General features: G+C 36.8%; 1 protein-coding gene across 2 annotated transcripts in view; it reads left to right on the top strand.

Moving 5' to 3' along the window:
- The window catches only part of LOC138334680 (probable E3 ubiquitin-protein ligase HECTD2), a 48,241-nt gene that overhangs the window by 11,001 nt on the left and 13,204 nt on the right, over positions 1-24,036 (top strand). Inside the window, exons 4-16 of one of the 2 annotated variants that reach the window (XM_069283341.1) lie at positions 4,264-4,353; positions 4,993-5,054; positions 8,919-8,942; positions 14,406-14,451; positions 15,251-15,360; positions 15,764-15,912; positions 18,026-18,149; positions 20,875-20,971; positions 21,207-21,314; positions 21,682-21,814; positions 22,235-22,323; positions 23,063-23,224; positions 23,680-23,754. In XM_069283341.1, the coding sequence (XP_069139442.1) occupies positions 4,264-4,353; positions 4,993-5,054; positions 8,919-8,942; positions 14,406-14,451; positions 15,251-15,360; positions 15,764-15,912; positions 18,026-18,149; positions 20,875-20,971; positions 21,207-21,314; positions 21,682-21,814; positions 22,235-22,323; positions 23,063-23,224; positions 23,680-23,754 (1,269 nt within the window). The remainder of the gene's footprint in view (positions 1-4,263; positions 4,354-4,992; positions 5,055-8,918; positions 8,943-14,405; positions 14,452-15,250; positions 15,361-15,763; positions 15,913-18,025; positions 18,150-20,874; positions 20,972-21,206; positions 21,315-21,681; positions 21,815-22,234; positions 22,324-23,062; positions 23,225-23,679; positions 23,755-24,036) is intronic. The other variant, XM_069283342.1, reaches the window with a different exon arrangement.

Below are 24,036 nucleotides of genomic sequence, written 5' to 3'. Positions count from 1 at the left end.
CAGTCCATAACATTGAATCCAAACAAAAAGTCTCATGTTGAGTCCTTAGCATTGAATCAAAACAAAAGTAATGGTGCCAGGCCCTAGTTATTAATTCCAAACAAGAAGGCTTGTACCTAGTCTCTCATTGAGTCCAAACAAGAAGACTTTTGCCTAGTCATTCTCATTGAGTCCAAACAAGAAGGCTTGTGCCTAGTCATTCTCATTGAGTCCAAACAAGAAGGCTTGTACCTAGTCATTCTCATTGTGTCCAAACAAGAATACTTGTACCGAGTCGTTCTCATTGAGTCCAAACAAGAAGGCTTGTACCTAGTCATTCTCATTGAGTCCAAACAGGAAGACTTGTACCTAGTCATTCTCATTGAGTCCAAACAAGAATACTTGTACCTAGTTGTTCTCATTGAGTCCAAACTAGAAGACTTGTGCCTAGTCATTCTCATTGAGTCCAAACAAGAAGACTTGTGCCTAGTCATTCTCATTGAGTCCAAACAAGAAGACTTGTGCCTAGTTGTTCTCATTGAGTCCAAACAAGAAGACTTGTGCCTAGTTGTTCTCATTGAGTCCAAACAAGAAGACTTGTGCCTAGTCATTCTCATTGAGTCCAAACAAGAAGACTTGTGCCTAGTTGTTCTCATTGAGTCCAAACAAGAAGACTTGTGCCTAGTCTCTCATTGAGTCCAAACAAGAAGACTTGTGCCTAGTCATTCTCATTGAGTCCAAACAAGAAGACTTGTGCCTAGTCATTCTCATTGAGTCCAAACAAGAAGACTTGTGCCTAGTTGTTCTCATTGAGTCCAAACAAGAAGACTTGTGCCTAGTCATTCTCATTGAGTCCAAACAAGAAGACTTGTGCCTAGTCATTCTCATTGAGTCCAAACAAGAAGACTTGTGCCTAGTTGTTCTCATTGAGTCCAAACAAGAAGACTTGTGCCAAGTTGTTCTCATTGAATCCAAATAAAAAGACTTGTGCCTAGTCATTCTCATTGAGTCCAAACAAGAAGACTTGTGCCTAGTTGTTCTCATTGAGTCCAAACAAGAAGACTTGTGCCTAGTTGTTCTCATTGAGTCCAAACATGAAGACTTGTGCCTAGTTGTTCTCATTGAGTCCAAACAAGAAGACTTGTGCCTAGTTGTTCTCATTGAGTCCAAACAAGAAGACTTGTGCCTAGTCATTCTCATTGAGTCCAAACAAGAAGACTTGTGCCTAGTTGTTCTCATTGAGTCCAAACAAGAAGACTTGTGCCTAGTCTCTCATTGAGTCCAAACAAGAAGACTTGTGCCTAGTCATTCTCATTGAGTCCAAACAAGAAGACTTGTGCCTAGTCATTCTCATTGAGTCCAAACAAGAAGACTTGTGCCTAGTCATTCTCATTGAGTCCAAACAAGAAGACTTGTGCCAAGTTGTTCTCATTGAATCCAAATAAAAAGACTTGTGGCTAGTTGTTCTCATTGAGTCCAAACAAACAGCCCATAACCTAGTCTAAGACTCCAACAATACACCAGGGGCCTCAATCTCAGAGAAGAGAGTTAATGCCCAGACAACTTATGACCACAAAAATAAAGCTTACGGACATTGAATCCGAGAAATATTGACTTCAAACATAACCTGAAGGTCCAGCCTTCAACAATTAATGCAAACAATGGGTCTTTTTTGTCAAATCTGCCACATTCAATCTAAAACAAAAGGCTTCTTGGTCGTTTTACTAATGAATACAAACAAGACCCAGTCTTAACCAATGACACCAAACAAGAGGCCCAGGACCCAGTCTTAACCAATGACACCAAACAAGAGGCCCAGGACCCAGTCTTAACCAATGACACCAAACAAGAGGCCCAGGACCCAGTCTTAACAAATGACACCAAACAAGAGGCCCAGGACCCAGTCTTAAACAATGACACCAAACAAGAGGCCCAGGGTCCAGTCTTAACCAATGACACCAAACAAGAGGCCCAGGGTCCAGTCTTTACCAATGACATCAAACAAGAGGCCAAGGGTCCAGTCTTAACCAATGACACCAAACAAGAGGCCCAGGGTCCAGTCCTAACCAATGACACCAAACAAGAGGCCCAGGGTCCAGTCCTTACCAATGACAGCAAACAAGAGGCCCAGGACCCAGTCTTAACCAATGACACCAAACAAGAGGCCCAGGGTCCAGTCCTTACCAATGACACCAAACAAGAGGCCCAGGGTCCAGTCTTAACCAATGACAGCAAACAAGAGGCCCAGGACCCAGTCTTAAACAATGATTGCAAACAAGAGGCCCAGGACCCAGTCTTTACCAACAATACCAAACAAGAGGTCCACTCTTTACCAATGACACCAAACAAGAGGCCCAGGACCCAGTCTTAACAAATGACAGCAAACAAGAGGCCCAGGGTCCAGTCTTTACCAATGACACCAAACAAGAGGCCCATGGTCCAGTCTTAACCAATGACAGCGAACAAGAGGTCCAGGACCCAGTCTTAACCAATGACAGCGAACAAGAGGCCCAGGACCCAGTCTTAAACAATGACAGCAAACAAGAGGCCCAGGACCCAGTCTTTACCAACAATACCAAACAAGAGGTCCAATCTTTACCAATGACACCAAACAAGAGACCCAGGGTCCAGTCTTAACCAATGACAGCAAACAAGAGGCCCAGGACCCAGTCTTAAACAATGATTGCAAACAGGAGGCCCAGGACCCAGTCTTTACCAACAATACCAAACAAGAGGTCCAATCATCACCAATGACACCAAACAAGAGGCCCAGGACCCAGTCTTTACCAATGACACCAAAACAAGAGGCCCAGGACCCAGTCTTTACCAATGACACCAAACGAGAGGCCCAGGACCCAGTCTTTACCAATGACACCAAACAAAAGGTCCAGGGCCCAGTCTTTACCAATGACACCAAACAAGAGACCCAGGACCCAGTCTTTACCAATGACACCAAACAAGAGGCCCAGGACCCAGTCTTTACCAATGTATCCAAACAAGAAACCCAGGACCCAGTCTTTACCAATGAGTCCAAATAAGAGGCCCAGGACCCAGTCTTTACTAAAACTAAACAAGACTTAATGGGTCCAGTCATTTTACTTTTAATAAGAGGTTTAATTTATGATCAATCACAGAAGTGTTATATACTCAGCAAAGAGTTTAAAAGGCTTTGGAATTGTGCTAATGATCTCTTCAGAATTTTTTTTATTAAATTTACCAATGATTTAGTTACTAGATTGTTTTGATGTGTGATTTTGAAAACAACTGTACTATACATTACATAATATCGAACGTTCAAACCTGTCTATAATAGACAACGAAAAGACAACAGATGGGTTTAATACAGGCTTTGGTGTGATGATTTTGTTCAATGGTGACTTCAAGGAAGCATTCTTTTTAAACAGTTGGTCTTTATAGAGAGTTGTTCCCTAAGGCAGAATATACTGTATGATAAGTACTTAGACAACAAACTGTTTATATTGTACCTAAATATCTTAAATTATAACAAATAACTGGAGTGTAAAATGCCTTTGAGTGCGAGGGATGTTGTTACGCATGACAAAACACATACAGCTTTACATGCTTAAATGAACAGCGGTTTGCTACCAAACATATATAAAGTAATGAATAATATATTACAATGGTTTTTTTTTTATTATCCTGGGTTGGTAGAGAGATTCCTACAGTTATGATGAAGTGTATGGAACCTACGTAGGTCTTTAATTAAGTGAGATTTCATAGAATATTTCACTGTTAGGTTAGAGCAAATCTAGGATCATTGAAGACTAAAGTTTCCTTTGAAAATCTGCATATATTATTGCAATACATGTACCATGTAATTATAAGTAATTCAACTTTGCATATCGCAGAGTAACCTCCCTTAAAACGATATAGATCTAACCATTGTGATGTCATCATTTTGTGAACAAAATCCATGTCATTTTCTCTGAAAATTAATGACATTACGCTCACAGTAAATGAAAGATAAATGCTTCTAAAATAAGAATTTCTTTGTTTGTAACATGTTTGGTTATTTTACCGGGAGTTGCCCGCCTTGAGAACAGAAAATTGATTACCAAGATGTTTATTTCATTGTCATTCTTATAACAAAAAGCATGTGCCTCACAGTGACCTATCCTAAACTCAGTTGGCACGTCCTCCAATGCACTTATGGGATATAAACTGACCTGTAGCAAAATAAATTTACAACCTTCCAGGTAAACCTACATTGAATTACCCCTGTAGAATAAACTATCTATGATGTTGTTTTTGCTTTGTCCTCAGCGAGACCCCAATAAGGAGTACAAGACACTAGAAGAGTCTGGCCTAAAGTTAGAATTGATCAACTTTGTCTATGACCTGTTGCCAAATCTGGTAAGTTATTAACCATTTCTTTATCACATTTAATTCGTACACCCCTAAAACTCATTTAGACCCTTCTTTTTGTATGGATGGATTAGTTCATCATGAAATTACAGGGGTAATTACTTTATTTTCATTTATACTGTTTTAAATAAATATTTGTAAATCATTTGAGTTTGCAATCAAGCCCTTTTTCGAAAATAACGCAAAATTAGTATTTTGCAAAAATAAAGAGGTTAACAGTAGCTCAAAATAATACTTTTAAACTGTTGTTATGATATACATTGACAGATTTCCAAATATTTCACTGGTATCTAGAATTCATGGATTTCAGTTAATATACGTGTATGTTAATATAACGATACCAGTAAATAGTTAACCACCTGTAGAATGGAGCCACTGTACTATATTCTAAATTTGACCATTGCACAATTTGAATCCCAAACATTATAATTGTGTTCCTGGTATATCCATACTATGCCCATGCTGTTAAATTGTAACAAGTTCTTGATACATGTATAAGATTGAGGATCAAATACAAATGTAGTATACATTCTATATGAATTCAAATGGAATATTCCTTCACTACCTTTATTTTGTATGTCTTTAATGATATTGAGATACAAACTGATATCTGACTGTCTGTTTCAGCCCCAGGATATCCAGAAATGTGTGTTGAAGTCTATTATAAACAGTCTTCTTAAGGACAAAAAGTAAGTTATATAAGTAGTGATATAACGTAATAGTGATAATAGTGATAAGTTAGTGCTAATGTGTTGGCATTTTATAGATAAAGATAAACAAATCATAGTTTAAGAAAAAATTATGTGTTCATATTTATTACCTGCCATTTCTAATTATAACCAAAGGTCTATCAGGCTTTCATAGATAGATATATAAATTCATATTAAATAAACATACATTTAACCATACAAAGCCCCCCAACCCAACAACATCAATCCCCTTATAGACATCTTAATCTCATAGATAAAGCCTAATTATAGTCTACATTAATTAAATTAGCATAAATCCATCACTTACAAAAAAGGGGTTCAATGAATTCAGACTCCTAAAACAAGAGTGTTTTCCATTGATTTTGTGGAAGAGTTAGAATCTTTAACAGGATCAGTCTTCAGTACCAAAGACTTTTCAAACCTGATCAAGTACAATTAAGTATTGTTAGGTTCGTGGTAAACATGTTGTTACAAAATTGATGTAATAAAAAAGTAAATGCGAGCCTGTGGGTACTCGGGTCTGTATGGATGGTTGCTGTTTAGACATAAAATATTAATCGGCTGTGTGCTCCTGGCAGGCTGATATTGATTTCTGTTACCAACCGTACGGGGTATACATAGGTAACTACACTGTAACCTTTAGTAACATCTCATTAATTAACCTGATACGAGTGTAATGTACCCAACATCTACCCATACACACCAACAAGGAAAGGCTTTTAGATGTGTTTTTATATTTCATACTATGTGGCTGTAAAGTGTTTTGATATTGCATAATGTTTAGAGAACTCTTTATACTGTGAGCTGCTTTACAAATTTTAAGTATCGAAAAATACACTTCTAGCTTAAAAAACGCAAAGAAAAAAAATGAAATGTATTTCTAAAGAATGAAAATTCAGTAAAAATACCTCAAACCCTTTTCTAATATTTTAATAATATAAATATTTATCTTGTGCTGAGCTAGTTTCTATGCACACACTTACATTATGTAAAGAGTTCTTAGCTTGAAAGAGTTTTATTATGAACATGTAAACAATTTCCTAATCAATTATTGTTAATGGCATCCAACTTCAAGTGAAATGGCTTGTTCAGAATGTGGATTATGACTGAATCAAAAATGTCTAAATTTGAATGTAAGTCTGTATAAGGTTACCTCTGCTAGAGATGTTGATCTACTAATTATTGGTTAACCTATCAGTATAGATAACTTATTTATAAAGCTGTGTAACTGTGATGTCACTGTGTTTCCACTCTGATCAATAACAGCTTCAGGAACAGATTCCCAGACACGTGACAAGATATCAGGCTATACAGTAGAACTTGTCTAAACTGGATGTTAACGGGACCAATCCATTTTTTCGTTATCGACAGTTGTCCGGCTTGTAGAGAATATAACCTTATCTGTGATAAGGTACATGTAATGCTGAATGACGAACGGCAGATGTCAGAGCTACGACTCCGGTCTATCAACTATATTGTGTTGCTAAACATCCAGCGTTGAAAAGAAGTCAAGTAAATTTGCGATTATTAATTCAGCAATATCCAACATTTCTAACATTAACTGATCATTTATTTGTCCACCTCCATGTCTATTTTTTGTTAGCACATTTTAATGGCTCACCTTTCCGAAGCGACTCACCTGGCCATCATGATACTTCTTGTTAGAAATTCTCACGTTTCAAATATATTAAAAAAATTTACAGTTTACCTTTAACAAATGACCTACAATATTTTTCTGCACACAGAGTACGTTTACGTGAAAAGTATTCACAAAACATGTACAAGTAAAAAGCTGTCACTGTTTTGAGTACAGGTAAAACTCCTGCAGGCTCCTTATGATCGGACGGTACCTTTGAATCAAAGGAGTGAATAGATAGTGCTTGTTTTGATTGTTCTGTGCAGTGAAAACATCGTCTCCGGATTACCCAAGTTAATTTTGAATAGAAAAGTAGAGTAAAATTACCAAGATAAGTCCGGTTTTCAGAATAGACAGGTTCCCGATTATACAGGTTTTAGGTACTATAATTTATTATGAAATATGTTGGGACCACACAATTTGATCGGTATGGACAGGTTTCTAGTTTATACAGGGTCCGGTTAAGACAAGTTACACTGTACCTTGTTAGTGACCAGATATAAGGCTATGCCTTGTTAGTGACCAGATATAAGGCTATGCCTTGTTAGTGACCAGATATAAGGCTATACCTGGTTAGTGGCCAGATATCGGGCTATACCTGGTTAGTGACCAAATATCAGGCTATACCTGGTTAGTGATTAGATATCAGGCTATACCTGGTTAGTGATCAGATATCAGGCTATACCTGGTTAGTGATCATATATAAGGCTATACCTGGTTAGTGACCAGATATCAGGCTATACCTTGTTCGTGACCAGATATCAGACTATGCCTGGTTATTGGCCAGATATCAGGCTATACCTGGTTTGTGACCAAATATCAGGCTATACCTGGTTAGTGATCAGATATCAGGCTATACCTGGTTAGTGATCAGATATCAGGCTATACCTGGTTAGTGATCATATATAAGGCTATACCTGGTTAGTGATCATATATAAAGCTATACCTGGTTAGTGACCAGATATCAGGCTATACCTGGTTAGTGACCAGATATCAGGCTATACCTTGTTAGTGATCATATATCAGGTTATGCCTGGTTAATGACCAGATATCAGACTATACCTGGTTAATGACCAGATATCAGACTATACCTGATTAGTGACCAGATATCAGGCTTACCTGGTTAGTGACCAGGTATCAGGCTATACCTGGTTAGTGACCAGATATCAGGCTACACCTGGTTAGTGACAGATATCAGGCTATACCAGGTTAGTGACTTGACATCAGGCTTTACCTGGTTAATGATCAAATATCACGCTATACCTGGTTAGAGGCCGTTAATCAGGCTATACCTGGTTAGTGACCAGATATCAGGCTATACATAGTTAATAATCTGACATCAGGCTATACCTGGTTAGTGACCAGACATCAGGCTATTACTGGTTGGTGACCAGATATCAGGCTATACCTGGTTAGTGACCAGACATGAGGCTATACCAGGTTAGTGACTAGACATCAGGCTTACCTGGTTAGTGACCAGATATCAGGCTATACCTGGTTAGTGACCAGATATCAGGCTATACCTTGTTAGTGATCAGATATCAGGCTATACCGGGTTAGTGATCAGATATCAGGCTTTACCTGGTTAGTGACAGATCAGATATCAGGCGCTTCACATGGTTAGTCACCAGATATCAACCAAATATCAGGCTATACCTAGGTGAACCTAGTATGATTATTCAGTGTACAAAACTAAGTTGCTAAATCACTAAAAAACCTGGTATCATTATTCAGGGTACAAAACTTAAAGCTGATAAATCACTGAAAACCTCATATCATTATTCAGGATACAAACAGTTAATTAACTCACCGAGAAAGCGTTGGCATTTATGGTTTGCATTAGCAATTTATGGAAGGTAGAGAAAAAATCAGAATATCAGGGAGAAAAACCACCAGCCATCGTCAGTAGCTAGCAATTCCTTACATAGGACTCAAACTGTCAACTCAGAGTTGGTGGACTTAATTGTTGTAGTTTGACATCTAAACCACTTGTAATTGACCACTGTGCATGTGATCTCATGCACATTACATTATTCATACTGCAGATAAAAACAAATATGACAAATTACGTAACTTGTAGATAAATTAATATTTCTAAGCACTTTGATACAAAAAGTCTTTCTCTTTTTAAGATCTGTATCAAAAAATTGTGATTTGTTAAATACGAATTCTGTAATTTTTATTGTTTTTTTTATTAAAACTAAAAGGATAGAGGAAAGCCGGATGCATTGGTAAGATTAGACAATTATTGATGTACAAAATGTATACTATAATGTAGCATGTCACGTAAATGTCATCACTTCACTTTAGAAACAAATACATCATTGAAGATAAACATTTGTAGATATTTGTCGTGTATGTACTTTTGATATAATATAAATAAAGAGCCAATCTATTTATGTGGTAAACTTTTATATTGCTCTATATAAATTTAGAGATTGCTTTTTAGCTCACCTGGCCCGAAGGGTTGATGAGCTTATGTCATGGCGCGGCGTCCGTTGTCCGTCCGTCCCTCCGTCCGTCAACATTTCCTTTAAATCGCTACTAATCATAGAGTTTTGCATGGATTGTAACCAAATTTGGCCACAAACATCCTTGGGGGTAGGGGAACAGAACTTGTATAAAGTTTGGCTCTGACCCCCGGGGGGCAGGAGGGGCGGGGCCCAATAGGGGAAATAGAGGTAAATCCTATAAATTGCTACTTGTCCTAGAGTTCTGCATGGATTGTAACCAAATTTGGCCACAAACATCCTTGGGGGAAGGGTAACAGAACTTGTATAAATTTTGGCTCTGACCCCCCGGGGGCAGGAGGGGCGGGGCCCAATAGGGGAAATAGAGGTAAATCCTATAAATCGCTACTTGTCCTAGAGTTCTGCATGGATTGTAACCAAATTTGGCCACAAACATCCTTGGGGGAAGGGGAACAGAACTTGTGTAAAGTTTGGCTCTGACCGCCCGGGGGGCATTAGGGGCAGCGCCCAATAGGGGAAATAGAGGTAAATTCTTTAAATCACTACTTGTCCTAGAGTTCTGCATGGATTGTGGCCAAATTTGGCCACAAATATGCATTGGGAGAAGGGGAACAGAACTTGTATAAAGTTTGGCTCTGACCCCCTGGGGGCAGGAGGGGTGGGGCCCAATAGGGGAAATAGAGGTAAATCCTATAAATCACTACTTGTCCTAGAGTTCTGCATGGATTGTGACCAAATTTGGCCACAAACATCCTTGGGGGAAGGGGAACAGAACTTTTATAAAGTTTGGCTCTGACCCCCTGGGGGCAGGAGGGGCGGGGCCCAATAGGGGAAATAGAGGTAAATCCTATAAATCACTACTTGTCCTAGAGTTCTGCATGGATTGTGACCAAATTTGGCCACAAACATCCTTGGGGGAAGGGGAACAGAACTTCTATAAATGTTGACTCTGACCCCCGGGGGTAGGATGGGTAGGACCCAGTAGGGGAATTAGAGGTAAATATTCGAATTCCTTCAGAAAAGAAACAATGAACCTGTATACAGAACATTACTTGGCATTACAAACCAGGTGAGCGATATAGGCCCTCTGGGCCTCTTGTTCTAAATGAATATTTAATGCCTGGATATGTCAGGCCTAACATAAAGATATAGAAATGTTACTAATATAAAGTTATTTATGGTACCAATAAATATCATATTATATCATTTCTTTCATATACCATATATTATTGCTGGTAAAACATTAAAATATCAGTAAAATCTTTTTTAGACAATGAAAATAAATTTGAAAAGTTTGCAATGTATAACGATATATGTTGTTCCTAAAATAAACTATGAAATATATAGAAAATTGTTCATAAACTGTTTGATTTTTCTATCACATATATATACTAACATTAAAAAATGTTTATAATAAATACTTTAGAATGCAGTCAGTTACCATATTTTATTCCCTGTCATAGTTCCTATAAGATGTTTGTTACATGGGTATAACAAACTGTGTTTATAACCAAGTGTTTTTGTTGGTTCCCAGATATTTGTTATAACATTACAGTAGATTTTTCTGTCATATTGTGTACATTGTGTACCTATATGAAAAGTTCTTAGTTAGAGAGATTTTCAGTATTAAAGATTGATAATTTTCTTTGAAAGACTTTTGAAAAAACTTGAAAAAAATTATCTGCTGATTTTTAATGTCAACAGAAGTAACATTTCAGCATGAAATGCATACAAATGTAGCTGTTACATGATATTTTCACACATTAAATTAAAAAATTCTCATTTTTTCTTCTGGCTTTAAGTAGCCTATGATCTTTTAACTAAGTTATCCTTTAAATCCACTCATACATTCACCAATATTCCCACATAGTTTCTATGATCTCACTTGTGTTCACTCATCTAAATGATTTTGTATCTTTTATTCCATTCTCACTACTTCTCCTATTCTATCTGTTCTCTTCTTACTTCTATATTTCTTGAGTTCTCAGCCCAATTTTTATCTCCTCTAATTTCTCTCACCTCATACCTTCACCAATATTCTAGGTATAGCTGGTAACTCATTTACCCTGGAGACACATTTGAAATCTTCTAAATTAGAGACTAGACTAGTCCATTATGAAATTTTGGGGGTGAATGAGTTATATGAGGATTATATAAGTATAATCAACCAACCCTCGTGTCTTTCCCACGTGTCTTTTCCAGGTGTTTCTCTCAACACTCGTGATTAGCATTATTACCACTCCAACATTTCACACCAATTTTTTTCATTACAAATTTAATCTGGTGTATTATGAGCTCTTTCTTTGACAGATAAATTTCATTCTAGCTAAATTGGTTTCATGTTTCTTAGATGTTCTGTGTTATCCATGTGTGTTTTGCTTCCTTAAACTTTTCATTCAGTTGACTTCTTTTTAAATATCAAATGGGCTAGGGTAATGATATTTTGCCTGTAGTATGCAGAGGTGAAGGAGTACCAAGTTTGTTCAAATGAATGACCTTGACATTCATTCATGGTCACGGGTCAAAAAGGCTTAACTCTTTAAACAACTTCTTCTCATTAACTGAAAGGCCCTGGTACTGATATTGAGCCTGTAGCATGCTGGGATTTTGATCAAATGAATGACCTTGACTTTCAATCAAGGTCACAGGTGTCAAAAAGACTAAAATCTTTAAACGGCTTATTCTCAGTAACCAGGCAAAAGGCTCAGGGTAATCATATTGGGCCTGTAGCATGGTGGGATGAAGGGCTACCAAGTTTGTTTAAATGAATGACTTTGAACTTCAATCAAGGTCACAGCTAGGTGTCAAAAGACTAAATTCTTTAAACAACTTCTTTTCAATAACCAAAATACCAAGAGTAAACATATTGGGTCTGTAGCATGCTGGCATGGGTCTACCATGTTTGTTCAAATGAAATGACCTTGACCTTCATTCATGGTCACAGGGGTCAAAAAGGCTGAAATCTATAAATGACTTCTTCTCAATAACCAAAAGGCCCAGGGTAATCATATTGGGCCGGTAGCATGGTGGGATGAAGGGCTACCAAGTTTGTTTAAATGAATGACCTTGAACTTCAATCAAGGTCACTGGTGTCAAAAAGGCTTAGATCTTAGAAAGACTTCCTTTCAGTAAGAAAAGGCTCCGGATAATTATAGTGGGCCTTGAGCATGCTGGGATAAAGAAATAAAATTTGTTCAAATGAATAACTTTGACAAGTTCATTCAAGATCACAGGGGTTAAAAAGACTAAAATCTTTAAACAACTTCTCAATAACCAAATGACCGAAGGTAATCATATTGGGACTATAGCAATAATTGCTGGGATGAAGGGCTACCAAATTTGTTCAAATGAATGACCTTGACCTTCATTCAAGGTCACATGGTGTCAAAAAGGCTAAAGTCTTTAAATGACTTCTTCTTAATAACCAAAATACCCAAGGTACTCATATTTAACTTGCAGCATGCTGGGATGAAGGGCACCCTAGTTTGTTCAAATGAATGACCTTGACCTTCAACATCACAGGGGTAAAAAATACTACAATCTTTTAACAACTTATTGTGTATTTTAGTTGTCCTATATATTGTATTAACAGTCAGATGATAGTTAAGGCCCATGGGGCCTCTTGTTTTTAGCGCACCTGGCTCCCAAGGGCAGGAGGGGTAGGGCCCAATAGGGGAAACAGGGGTAAATTCTTTAAATCGCTACTAGTCATAGAGTTATGCTTGGATTGTAACCAAATTTAGTCAGAAACACACTTGGGGGAAGGGGAACAGAGTTTGCATATCTTTTGTCTCTGACCCCGTGGGGGCAGGTTGGATAGGGCTCAATAGGGGAAAAATGGATACTTTTTTAGCTCACCTGGTCAGAACTTAACAAAATTTGACTGGTAGCATCCTTATGGGCTACTGACTGAAAATTGTACAAATGGTCAGGTTGAGGCCCTGGGGGCGGGGTCAAAAGCAGTTAATTTGGCTATTTCATTATAAACAACATCTTCTCTGAAACTAAGCATGGGATAGCACTCATAATGCAATGGTAGCATCCTTATAGGGTGGGATTCAAAATTGTACCAATGATGGGGCTGACCCCCTGGGGGCTTGAGGGGTGGGATCAAAAGGGGTCAATTTGACTATTTTGTTATAACAACTTTTTCTCTTAAACTAAGCAAAGGATAGCACTCATAATGCAATGGTAGCATCCTTATAGGGCAGTGATTCAAAATAGTACAAATGATTTGGCTAACCCCTCAGGGCCTGAGGTAATGGGGCCAAAAGGGTAAATTAGGCTACTATTTTCATTTGAATTACTTCCTCTCTGAAACTAAGTCTTGGATAGCACTCATGGTCGTATGGTATCTATAGCATGTACATTATATGGTTGGGGTCAATTTTGCTAATCTTTTGAATTGTAAGAGTCTTTGTGATAATTACTTTAAAAAAAAAGGGGTGAGCGATACAGGCCTTCTGGGCCTCTTGTTTAAAATCGCTACTCATCATTGAGTTCTGCATGGATTGTAACCAAAATTGGCCAGAAACATCCTTGGGGGAAGGGTAATAGACTGTGTATAAATTTTGGCTCTGACCAACCGCCGGGGGGCAGGGCCCAATAGTGGAAATAGAGGTAAATCATTTAAATCGCTACATGTCATAGAGTTCTGCTTAGATGTTAACCAAATTTGACAAGAAACATGCCTGTGGGGCAAAATTTGTATAAATTTTGGCTCTGACCCAGTGGAGTAGAAAGAGTGGAACCCAATAGGGATATTGGAGGTAAAATTCCTTGAGAAAAGAAACAATGAACCTGTATTCAGAACATAGCTTAACATTACAAACCAGGTGAGCGATACAGGCCCTCTGGGCCTCTTATATTGTAACCAATTACAGGAGCTCCTGATCAGTGACACTGCAGTCTACTGAGTCAGATATTCTGCTAAATGATTCATTGATATTGTTCAGTCAAACAAATATAGTATAATTTAACTCTAGCTGTTACGTGTTCATACATTTATAGTACACTTACACTTGGGGTGCACTGGGCTCAACACTTTGTTCAATGTTTTACCGATGACATTTTCAGGACCATTTTATAACTTCCTGAAATTTCACCAACATGACAATTACTGTAATAAGTATGACAGCTCAGGTGCTTGTTTCGGTTGTTTTATTTACGTAATATTAATACATGTAGTATTAATATGAGTTATTGTTTTTGTCCTACTTCCAGGCCTCACACCAAGGATGATCTGAGGGCCTATCTTGTCCTTCTGCAGGTAAAGCATGAAAATCAATCAAATCTTAAAATAAAGACGCTAAACGTTATTTTATGTAAAACATTTGAAAATATTTACATTCACTTGTCACTTCTAATATATGAACAAGCAGGCCAAAGGGATCTATTTTTGGATATAATTGATGCCCAAAACGTGGCCATTATGACATCACTAATGTTGACATATATGTAGAAACATTGCCTTCTTACCATCAAAATAACTGTTCCTGCATATATTGTTGTTTATAACCATTCTTCCTGGTCTAACTTAAACCTTAATGCAAAAACTCCTAAAATGAGTTAATAATAAACACTATAAACTATCTTTTATTGAATTTATGGTCTGTTTAGATGTGTATTGCTAAGGACCTAGCTCTGTCTGCTAATGTTAATCTCATTATATAATCTTTAGTTAGATATTTCATACCAACATCAGTGTTACAAGTATTGTCAATACTGTGTCCTCTATTACAAGTTCATCTTTCATTGATAACTGCAGTGTAGGAATTCTTTCTTTTAATAAATATGTACCCTGTTCAATGAACAAAGATATGATACATTAATAATGAAATTAATTGCATTATAAATCTGATGATTAGCTTTTGTGACATAATGTTTAAAGTTAGGAATTAAAATGACCCTGTGAATATACAACCATCAATGCATGGATTGATGCAGGCTTAATTTTCTTAAATACATGATTGCCATGATTTTTAAAAGTTTGTTTTAACTCCTTAGATTATACTTTTGTACACAATCAATTTGATCATGATTTTGATAAAATCGTGTATTTATTTCAGAATCCACAGTTTGAAAACATGCCAACGTTTGTGATATTTGCTCATCTACTACGTCAGATTGCTGCTCTCAACGACCATGACCACCATTTCCTGGTGCATTGGATGAGAAAGTTTGTAATAGAATTATAAGAATCTTGATAGGGCAATGGGATGGCAATGTTACTTTCAAAGTAATGTAAAGGGGAATAACTCTGTAAATATAGTCAATTACTTAATAACTGGAACAAAATTGATAACACATACATATAATAATTTTATCATAATGAAATTTGTCATGAATATTTTATAAAGAGACTTTCTACTTAAAAAATTTTTTTGCCTGATATATTTTATCCAAAAAGGAAGAGAAAGTGTGGGATGCTGTTATTAAATGTTTACAGTTTTTTGTGGCATTTTAAACCTTAGAGTATTATTCCTATGAAGTTTAAAAAACAAGCTGATGTAGTTAATAAATTAAAATTGTTTCTTTGACCAACTCGCCATTTTAATAGCTAGGTTTAATTCCCATTACAGATTAAGGCTAGGAACATTTTCTCGAATTCTACGACGTTTACACAGTTTCATAGTACAGCGACTGTTTCCCACTAAGCCCCAGGACTTACCTCCCCTTGCTAAGTGTACATGGTGGATCCCTAGTGCCACCAAGGTTATGGCATTATTGAGTAAGTATAGATACCAGATTAATAGAATGTTTCCTTATCTTGAGGGTGTAACAACAAAAACATAATCTATGAGGTAATTCATGAATGTCCAACTCCTGGAGCTTGCAGAGGTTGGACATTCATGAATTTCCCTGAGAGTTGCAGTTTTGTTGTCACACTCTCAAGGTAGGTAATTGTTATGTTTTACACCAAAAACAAAAGAAAAGGATCTTATAGTAGTCTTGAAAAGATGAGTTACACTACTGGAATATAGTCCATGAAAATGCCATGAATTAGATTATAAAAAAGCAATAAAAAACCATTGGCAAACCCATGAAAATGGCCATGAAAAAGGTAAAGTAATCATGATCATAAAAAATCAATGAAATTCATATTTCACGCCCATTAAATTTTATGATTTTAATTTCATAGTCGTGAAATTTCACAATAGCTTCATGACCATGATTATAATTCAGTATTTTTATGACCATGAATATATATATTTTCCTGGCCGTGAACATGATTATGGCCATGAATAAGGTAAAGTAATCATGGGGTAGTTGAAAGTTCATGGTTTTTTCATTACTAAATGAAATTATTTATGGCTTTGATATTTCTAACAACTGTTTCAAATCTTTACCAATGAAACTTCATCATGAAGAGAATTGGATTTTTCATGAATATACTTCAAGGCCATGATAAATTTCCATTTTCTCCATCCGCCTTTAATTATAATTCACTACAGTAACTTCACATGGAAACCATGAGAAAAATGATAATACCAAGAAACTTGAACATGTATTACAAGCTACATTAGCTTGCTACATAGCATTTTTGTAAATATATATCCCTACATTAATATATAATGTTCAACAGAAGAGTTCAACTTAATTGGAATCACCAACAGTTTACTGTGTTCATCATGTTTTCATACTGCCACATATAAATGCCATGAAAATCTGTTATCAGTGATATGCAGCGATTGATGTCATTATACATTCTCAGTAAATTAGTATTTGTCCAAAATAAACTTACAGTGGTAAAGCATGATAGTTTATATGGACCATATAATTAAATAACAATTGACAGATAAACAAACCATCTTCATTGTGTATGTATATGAACAGTGCAAAGATTTCTTCTTGATAAAGAAGTGCAGATAAATTAAAACTTACCCAAATTGCTTAAAGAAATTCAGGAATGAGATAATCCTTTCACTAATTTGACAAATTTCCTATTTTAAGACAAATAATGTTTCCCCTTCCAAATTCCTGCAGACACCACCGCCATTTTCGATTTTCACTGTTTTGGCGGGAAATATATTATATGGAAGTCATGTGACTCATGTGGTCATGTGACAAGTCATGTGACTTAAAAGTTATAAGCAAAGAGATAGGAAATTATTTGTGAACTTTAGAAATTTCACTCAGAAGATACAGCATGTAAAACCTTGGATATTTAGAAACTTTAATTTAAAGAAAATTAATTCAATATGAAAGGGTTTCTCATCAATGTTATTAATTAGTTTAATGTTAAGTTGAACTATTTTGAAGTTCCATTTCATGGCCATGAAAGCTCTCACTATTTTAATTGAAATAAACTATTATGTTCTATTTCATGGCCATGAAAGCTAAAACTATTTTACTTAAATAAACGAAGTTATATTTCATGGCCATGAAAGCTTAATAACAAATAGAGATCATGGGGTGAAAAATCTTTCAAACTTTAAAGGAGATTGTAAGGCTATGATGATCACTTTGTCAACTGCATTTTCTCTTCATGGCCATTAAATTGCAAGGAATCATGGCTATGAATGTTGTTGTCACTGGAAATCATGACCATGAAAATAGTTCATGGGGTAATTGCTTGTATATACCAGCCATTTCATTGTGTTTTCATTGTCCCATGTAATATATTACAACTTTTTCATGGCACCATGAACTAAATTTCATGGTATGTTTTCATGGTTTAATGGGAGTTTCATGGGATTTTCATATTTTTTTCACGGTTTCCATGTAAAGTAGTGTTAGTCACAAATGATCCTCCTGCAACATGAACATTGGTCTGTCCACTTCACGCCAATATTGATGACATTGTTGAGGATGCACACAAAGGTTATGCTTTTGTTCTTCAGATGCTGCCAACAATTTATCTAGTCCCCTGTTAGTGCCAATATCTGATTTCTACAATAGCAGTCTCGACTTTCTGGATCTCATGGCTGAATACTACACCTGGCAGAACCCTAGTCATTGCTCCGGGTAAGTGAGATGTCACTGGGTAAACATCAGATCCTAGTCACTGGTCCGGGTAAGTGTGACATCACCAGGTATAACAGTGGACTTATATCATCAGATCCTAGTCACTACTCAGGGTAAGTGTGACCTCACCAGGTATAACAGTGGACTTATATCATCAGATCCTAGTCACTACTCAGGGTAAGTGTGACAGCACTGTGTAAAACAGTGGACTTTTGTCATCAGATCCTAGTCACTGCTCAGGGTAAGTGTGACAGCACTGGGTCAAACAGTGGACTTATATCATCAGATCCTAGTCACTACTCAGGGTAAGTGTGACAGCACTGGGTAAAACAGTGGACTTTTATCATCAGATCCTAGTCACTACTCAGGGTAAGTGTGACCTCACCAGGTATAACAGTGGACTTATATCATCAGATCCTAGTCACTGCTCAGGGTAAGTGTGACATCACCAGGTAAAACAGTGGACTTTTATCATCAGATCCTAGTCACTACTCAGGGTAAGTGTGACCTCACCAGGTATAACAGTGGACTTATATCATCAGATCCTAGTCACTGCTCAGGGTAAGTGTGACCTCACCAGGTATAAACAGTGGACTTATATCATCAGATCCTAGTCACTGCTCAGGGTAAGTGTGACCTCACCAGGTATAACAGTGGACTTATATCATCAGATCCTAGTCACTGCTCAGGGTAAGTGTGACCTCACCAGGTATAACAGTGGACTTATATCATCAGATCCTAGTCACTGCTCAGGGTAAGTGTGACCTCACCAGGTATAACAGTGGACTTATATCATCAGATCCTAGTCACTGCTCAGGGTAAGTGTGACCTCACCAGGTATAACAGTGGACTTATATCATCAGATCCTAGTCACTGCTCAGGGTAAGTGTGACCTCACCAGGTATAACAGTGGACTTATATCATCAGATCCTAGTCACTGCTCAGGGTAAGTGTGACCTCACCAGGTATAACAGTGGACTTATATCATCAGATCCTAGTCACTGCTCAGGGTAAGTGTGACCTCACCAGTATAACAGTGGACTTATATCATCAGATCCTAGTCACTGCTCAGGGTAAGTGTGACCTCACCAGGTATAACAGTGGACTTTTATCATCAGATCCTAGTCACTGCTCAGGGTAAGTGTGACCTCACCAGGTATAACAGTGGACTTATATCATCAGATCCTAGTCACTGCTCAGGGTAAGTGTGACCTCACCAGGTATAACAGTGGACTTACCTATCATCATATCCTAGTCACTGCTCAGGTAAGTGTACCTCACAGGTAAACAGTGGACTTTTATCATCAGATCCTAGTCACTGCTCAGGGTAAGTGTGACCTCACCAGGTATAACAATGGACTTATATCATCAGATCCTAGTCACTGCTCAGGGTAAGTGTGACCTCACCAGGTATAACAGTGGACTTTTATCATCAGATCCTAGTCACTGCTCAGGGTAAGTGTGTCAGCACTGGGTAAAACAGTGGACTTTTGTCATCAGATCCTAGTCACTGCTCAGGGTAAGTGTGACCTCACCAGGTAAAACAGTGGACTTTTATCATGTGATCCTAGTCACTGCTTCGGGTAAGTGTGTCAGCACTGGGTAAAACAGTGGACTTTTATCATCAGATCCTAGTCACTGCTCAGGGTAAGTGTGTCAGCACTGGGTAAAACAGTGGACTTTTATCATCAGATCCTAGTCACTGCTCAGGGTAAGTGTGTCAGCACTGGGTAAAACAGTGGACTTTTGTCATCAGATCCTAGTCACTGCTCACTGGGTAAAACAGTGGACTTTTATCATCAGATCCTAGTCACTGCTCTGGGTAAGTGTGTCAGCACTGGGTAAAACAGTGGACTTTTGTCATCAGATCCTAGTCACTGCTCAGGGTAAGTGTGACCTCACCAGGTATAACAGTGGACTTTTATCATCAGATCCTAGTCACTGCTCAGGGTAAGTGTGACCTCACCAGGTAAAACAGTGGACTTTTATCATCTGATCCTAGTCACTGCTCTGGGTAAGTGTGACATCACCAGGTAAAATAGTGGACTTTTATCATCTGATCCTAGTCACTGCTCTGGGTAAGTGTGTCAGCACTGGGTAAAACAGTGGACTTTTGTCATCAGATCCTAGTCACTGCTCTTGGTAAGTGTGACATCACCAGGTAAAATAGTGGACTTTTATCATCTGATCCTAGTCACTGCTCAGGGTAAGTGTGTCAGCACTGGGTAAAACAGTGGACTTTTGTCATCAGATCCTAGTCACTGCTCTTGGTAAGTGTGACATCACCAGGTAAAGTGAGACTGAAAGTGCAAAATATATGGCTATGGTAAAGTAGGGGCGGGGGTGAGGATAATATAAGGTTGACCTCCTGTACAGCAGTTCTAGTTACTTTTGTTGTACAAGTTTAAGAATTTGCTAAATGGCACTATGACTGAAGTGGGATTTTAAAAGAAATATTAATTCTCATATTGCATTGCTACAATGTATGAGGGTAAAGATTACTTAGAATCAGATATGTTATCATAATGGCATTTAAGTTTACCTTAAGTTTACCATGTATTAAGATTTTTTGAACAAAGTGGTACCGGTAACCTTCAACAGTAAGTAATTTTCTGTGCATTTCTGAGACATTACAAAAGTCTTTAGTAATGAATATGTATTGATAACTCAGTAGAAATTTTGTTGGTATATTCTGCTTTAATGTAAAGGTGATATTGTATTTCAGGTTTTCGTTCTGCCAGTACCCATTCATACTCAGTATTTCAGCCAAGAGGTCCATATTGCAGAAAGATTCTGAACAACAGATGATTATCATGGCCAGGGTAAAAAAAAATTATTTGTCATGACTTTCTTTCATTTTTGCCAGATTTAAAATTAGAGTGTTCAACAATAACACCATCCAAATTTTTATTACAAAGACTTTTATGCCTGATCATATATGAGATACAGTTACACTGAGGTATTCATCATCTAATGTATAGCTTTCTGTGTATAAACATTGATGAAAAATGGTCACTTTCACACAAAAGCTTGATTTTGTCATTGCCCTGTTTATAGAGAAGCTTGGTTGCTAAGGTTCAGCGGCGACAACTACCAGATGTAGGAATGCTGTTTTTGAATCTCAATGTGAGAAGATCACACATTGTGTCAGATTCCCTTAATGAGGTAAAAGCTAAAAACTCCAGTTTAAAAAAAAACATGTTACCTTTCATTTCCTAAAAGTTCATATTTTTTTATTGCATGTGAATTAACATAGAATTTTGACTATGGTTACTGCTACATGCTAAACTAAGAAAAAACTTTTTTGGAAAAAATATTTTGTGATAATATATTATTTTAATTCTATGATTAATGACACCATGTGTAAATGCAGTTTTATGATAATTATACATGTACATCAATATGATCTGCAGAATTCACCAAACCAAAAGCTTTTCTTTTTTATTTGGGACTACCTTTGATGGATTCTGCAAACAAAAGTTTGCTGTCTGCTTTTGTCACAATTTTATCTCTTACGATTAATAACAAACAGATCGCAAGGAAGCAGCATGATCTAAAAAAGAAGTTGAAAGTGACGTTTATGGGTGAAGCAGGACTAGATATGGGGGGACTGACAAAGGAATGGTTCCTTCTCCTAATCCGACAGATTTTTCAGTCTGACTACGGTAAGTTTGATGAACTTCAAGTCTGTCAGTGTAGAATGATAAGATGAAAATGTATTTATCTGATAAAATTTGCCAAATGTTTACTAAATGATACTATTGAAAACTTTAAACAAGTGCTAAAGTCTGCTATCTCTTGAAAAGCTTCAAATATTCTTTGAGCAATGAAAACCCAATAATAAATGTATAAGAAAATTCTTGAAAACATGCAATTTTATGATAATAATGGCTGGTAACACAAGTGTATTTTCAAAAAAAATTGAATGTTAAAAAAACTGCTTGTATTGCTTTTGGTCAGCTCCTTGCTTTGATTTTTAAAACAAGTTTGTAAAGAAAACCTTTCAATTTTGTCACAGAACTTTTCAATGAACTTTGATCACAATGTACTATAATTTGATATTGGAGCTTTCTTCTTTCCAACAGGCATGTTTACTTATGATAAAAAGGCTGGAGTTCACTGGTTCAGTTCAGCGCCATGTGAGAGTTACCAGGAGTTCAACCTGATGGGTGTTGTATCCTTTTATACAGTGTTTGGCTGGATCATTGACTTACACAGCGGTTCATGTTTCTATTTAGAATGCCAATGTTTCTTGTGTAATCCCGTTTATTCGGTCTTTACATATTACAGAGTAAGCTCCCTTGCGGGTAGATATTAATTGTAATGTCATTATTTTGTGAGCGCAATTTACATTGTTTTCTCCGAAAAGTATGACGTTGTGCTCGCAACACATGATGTCACAATCAATACCTACCCCCAAGGGCAGATAACTCTGTAATATGCAAATACAGAATATAGAGATTTCACTGTAAATCTAAATGGAACCCATCTTTGTTCATTTTGAAATACCATATACAGTGAAACTTTCTTGAGACAAATCTTCTTGATAGGAATTTCTGCTTATTTGAATACAATATAAACTAAAATCCCTGGTTCTGGCTCCTCTTCATCTATACTTCTTTTAGAAAGGTTGTGACTATAACAAATTTGCTTATAATGAATTATCTTTTGATACGAAGTGATTTTGTGGCCTTGTCAAGCGAATATTTGCTCTGTAGCAAATTTTCCAGAATTTTGTTCTGAAAGTGCTGGATGTAGCCTTGTTTTAAAGTAAAATGGGAATCGATTGATAGAAAACAATCAAGGTTTCATTCTCATTTCCATTTGAAACATGAGATAACACCAGCTGATGTGTTAGGCTAGGATGTAAGTGCTGACAGTATGTTAAATAAAGGGCCTTAACTCTTCCTCAGCTGATGGGACTAGCTGTGTATAACAGTATTAACTTAGATATACGGTTCCCACCATGCTGTTACAAAAAGCTCCTCAGCCCAGCAGTGGTGCCGTATAATAACCCTAATGCTGTTGTAGGCGTTACTCCAATAACCCTGGAGGACTTCAAACTCGTACAACCAGTAGGTGGTCAAATGCTGAAATATCTGATGTAGAATATTAACTTTGATGATGGTTGGATTAAATTTCACCAAAATTATTTGGTCTGTTTTTGACTATGATGGTGTATTTAAGGTGTGCATTAACTTTTTGATGTCATTATATTTTATTTCAATATCTATATCTACAGAATATCTAGTGATTACTGTAAAGGAGTAACTAAGGCTAATTAATATAGACTGAGGATTCTAAAAATTTCATTTCCATGAATTTTTCAAGAGTTTGTACAAATGTAGGTCCATGTAAATTGTGCCGTATAAATAAAGTACATGATTGTATACCAAATTAAAATAGACTTTCTAACAATCATTAAACCTTCCACTTTCAACTGAAGTCAATATGTCCATTATTATTATGTGGTTTCATTTACTACCGTCTTGGGTTAGTAATGTACTCAGTGAGTTATTTTATACTTCAGGGCGTGGCGAGTGGACTGGAAGACCTACTGAATTACGAAGGAGACGTGGAGGAGGATTTCTGTATGACATTTCAGGTAAAGATAGTCTGATTACCAGTAAATAAATGTTTGTGAGGATTACCAGGAAGGGAGGAAATATGCTCACATACCCTATTAAAGTATTAAACTGTTTTCCATTAATGTACAGAAGATTAAAGTGCATGCACAGTTATATTTTCCTTTAGTTCCTGATTTCATATTGTAAACTACAACCATGCTTCATATTCATTTTGAGATTAATACAACAAAATTGTAACTTCTATAGCATAAACAACGTTGATTACTTATGATTATAGTAACATGTGCTCAGCATATGTG

This window comes from Argopecten irradians, chromosome 11, assembly GCF_041381155.1.
Source record: "Argopecten irradians isolate NY chromosome 11, Ai_NY, whole genome shotgun sequence".
Classification (NCBI taxonomy): Eukaryota; Metazoa; Mollusca; class Bivalvia; order Pectinida; family Pectinidae; genus Argopecten; species Argopecten irradians.
The sequence above is the reverse complement of the archived record's forward strand: the minus strand, read 5'-3'. Positions and strand labels throughout refer to the sequence as shown.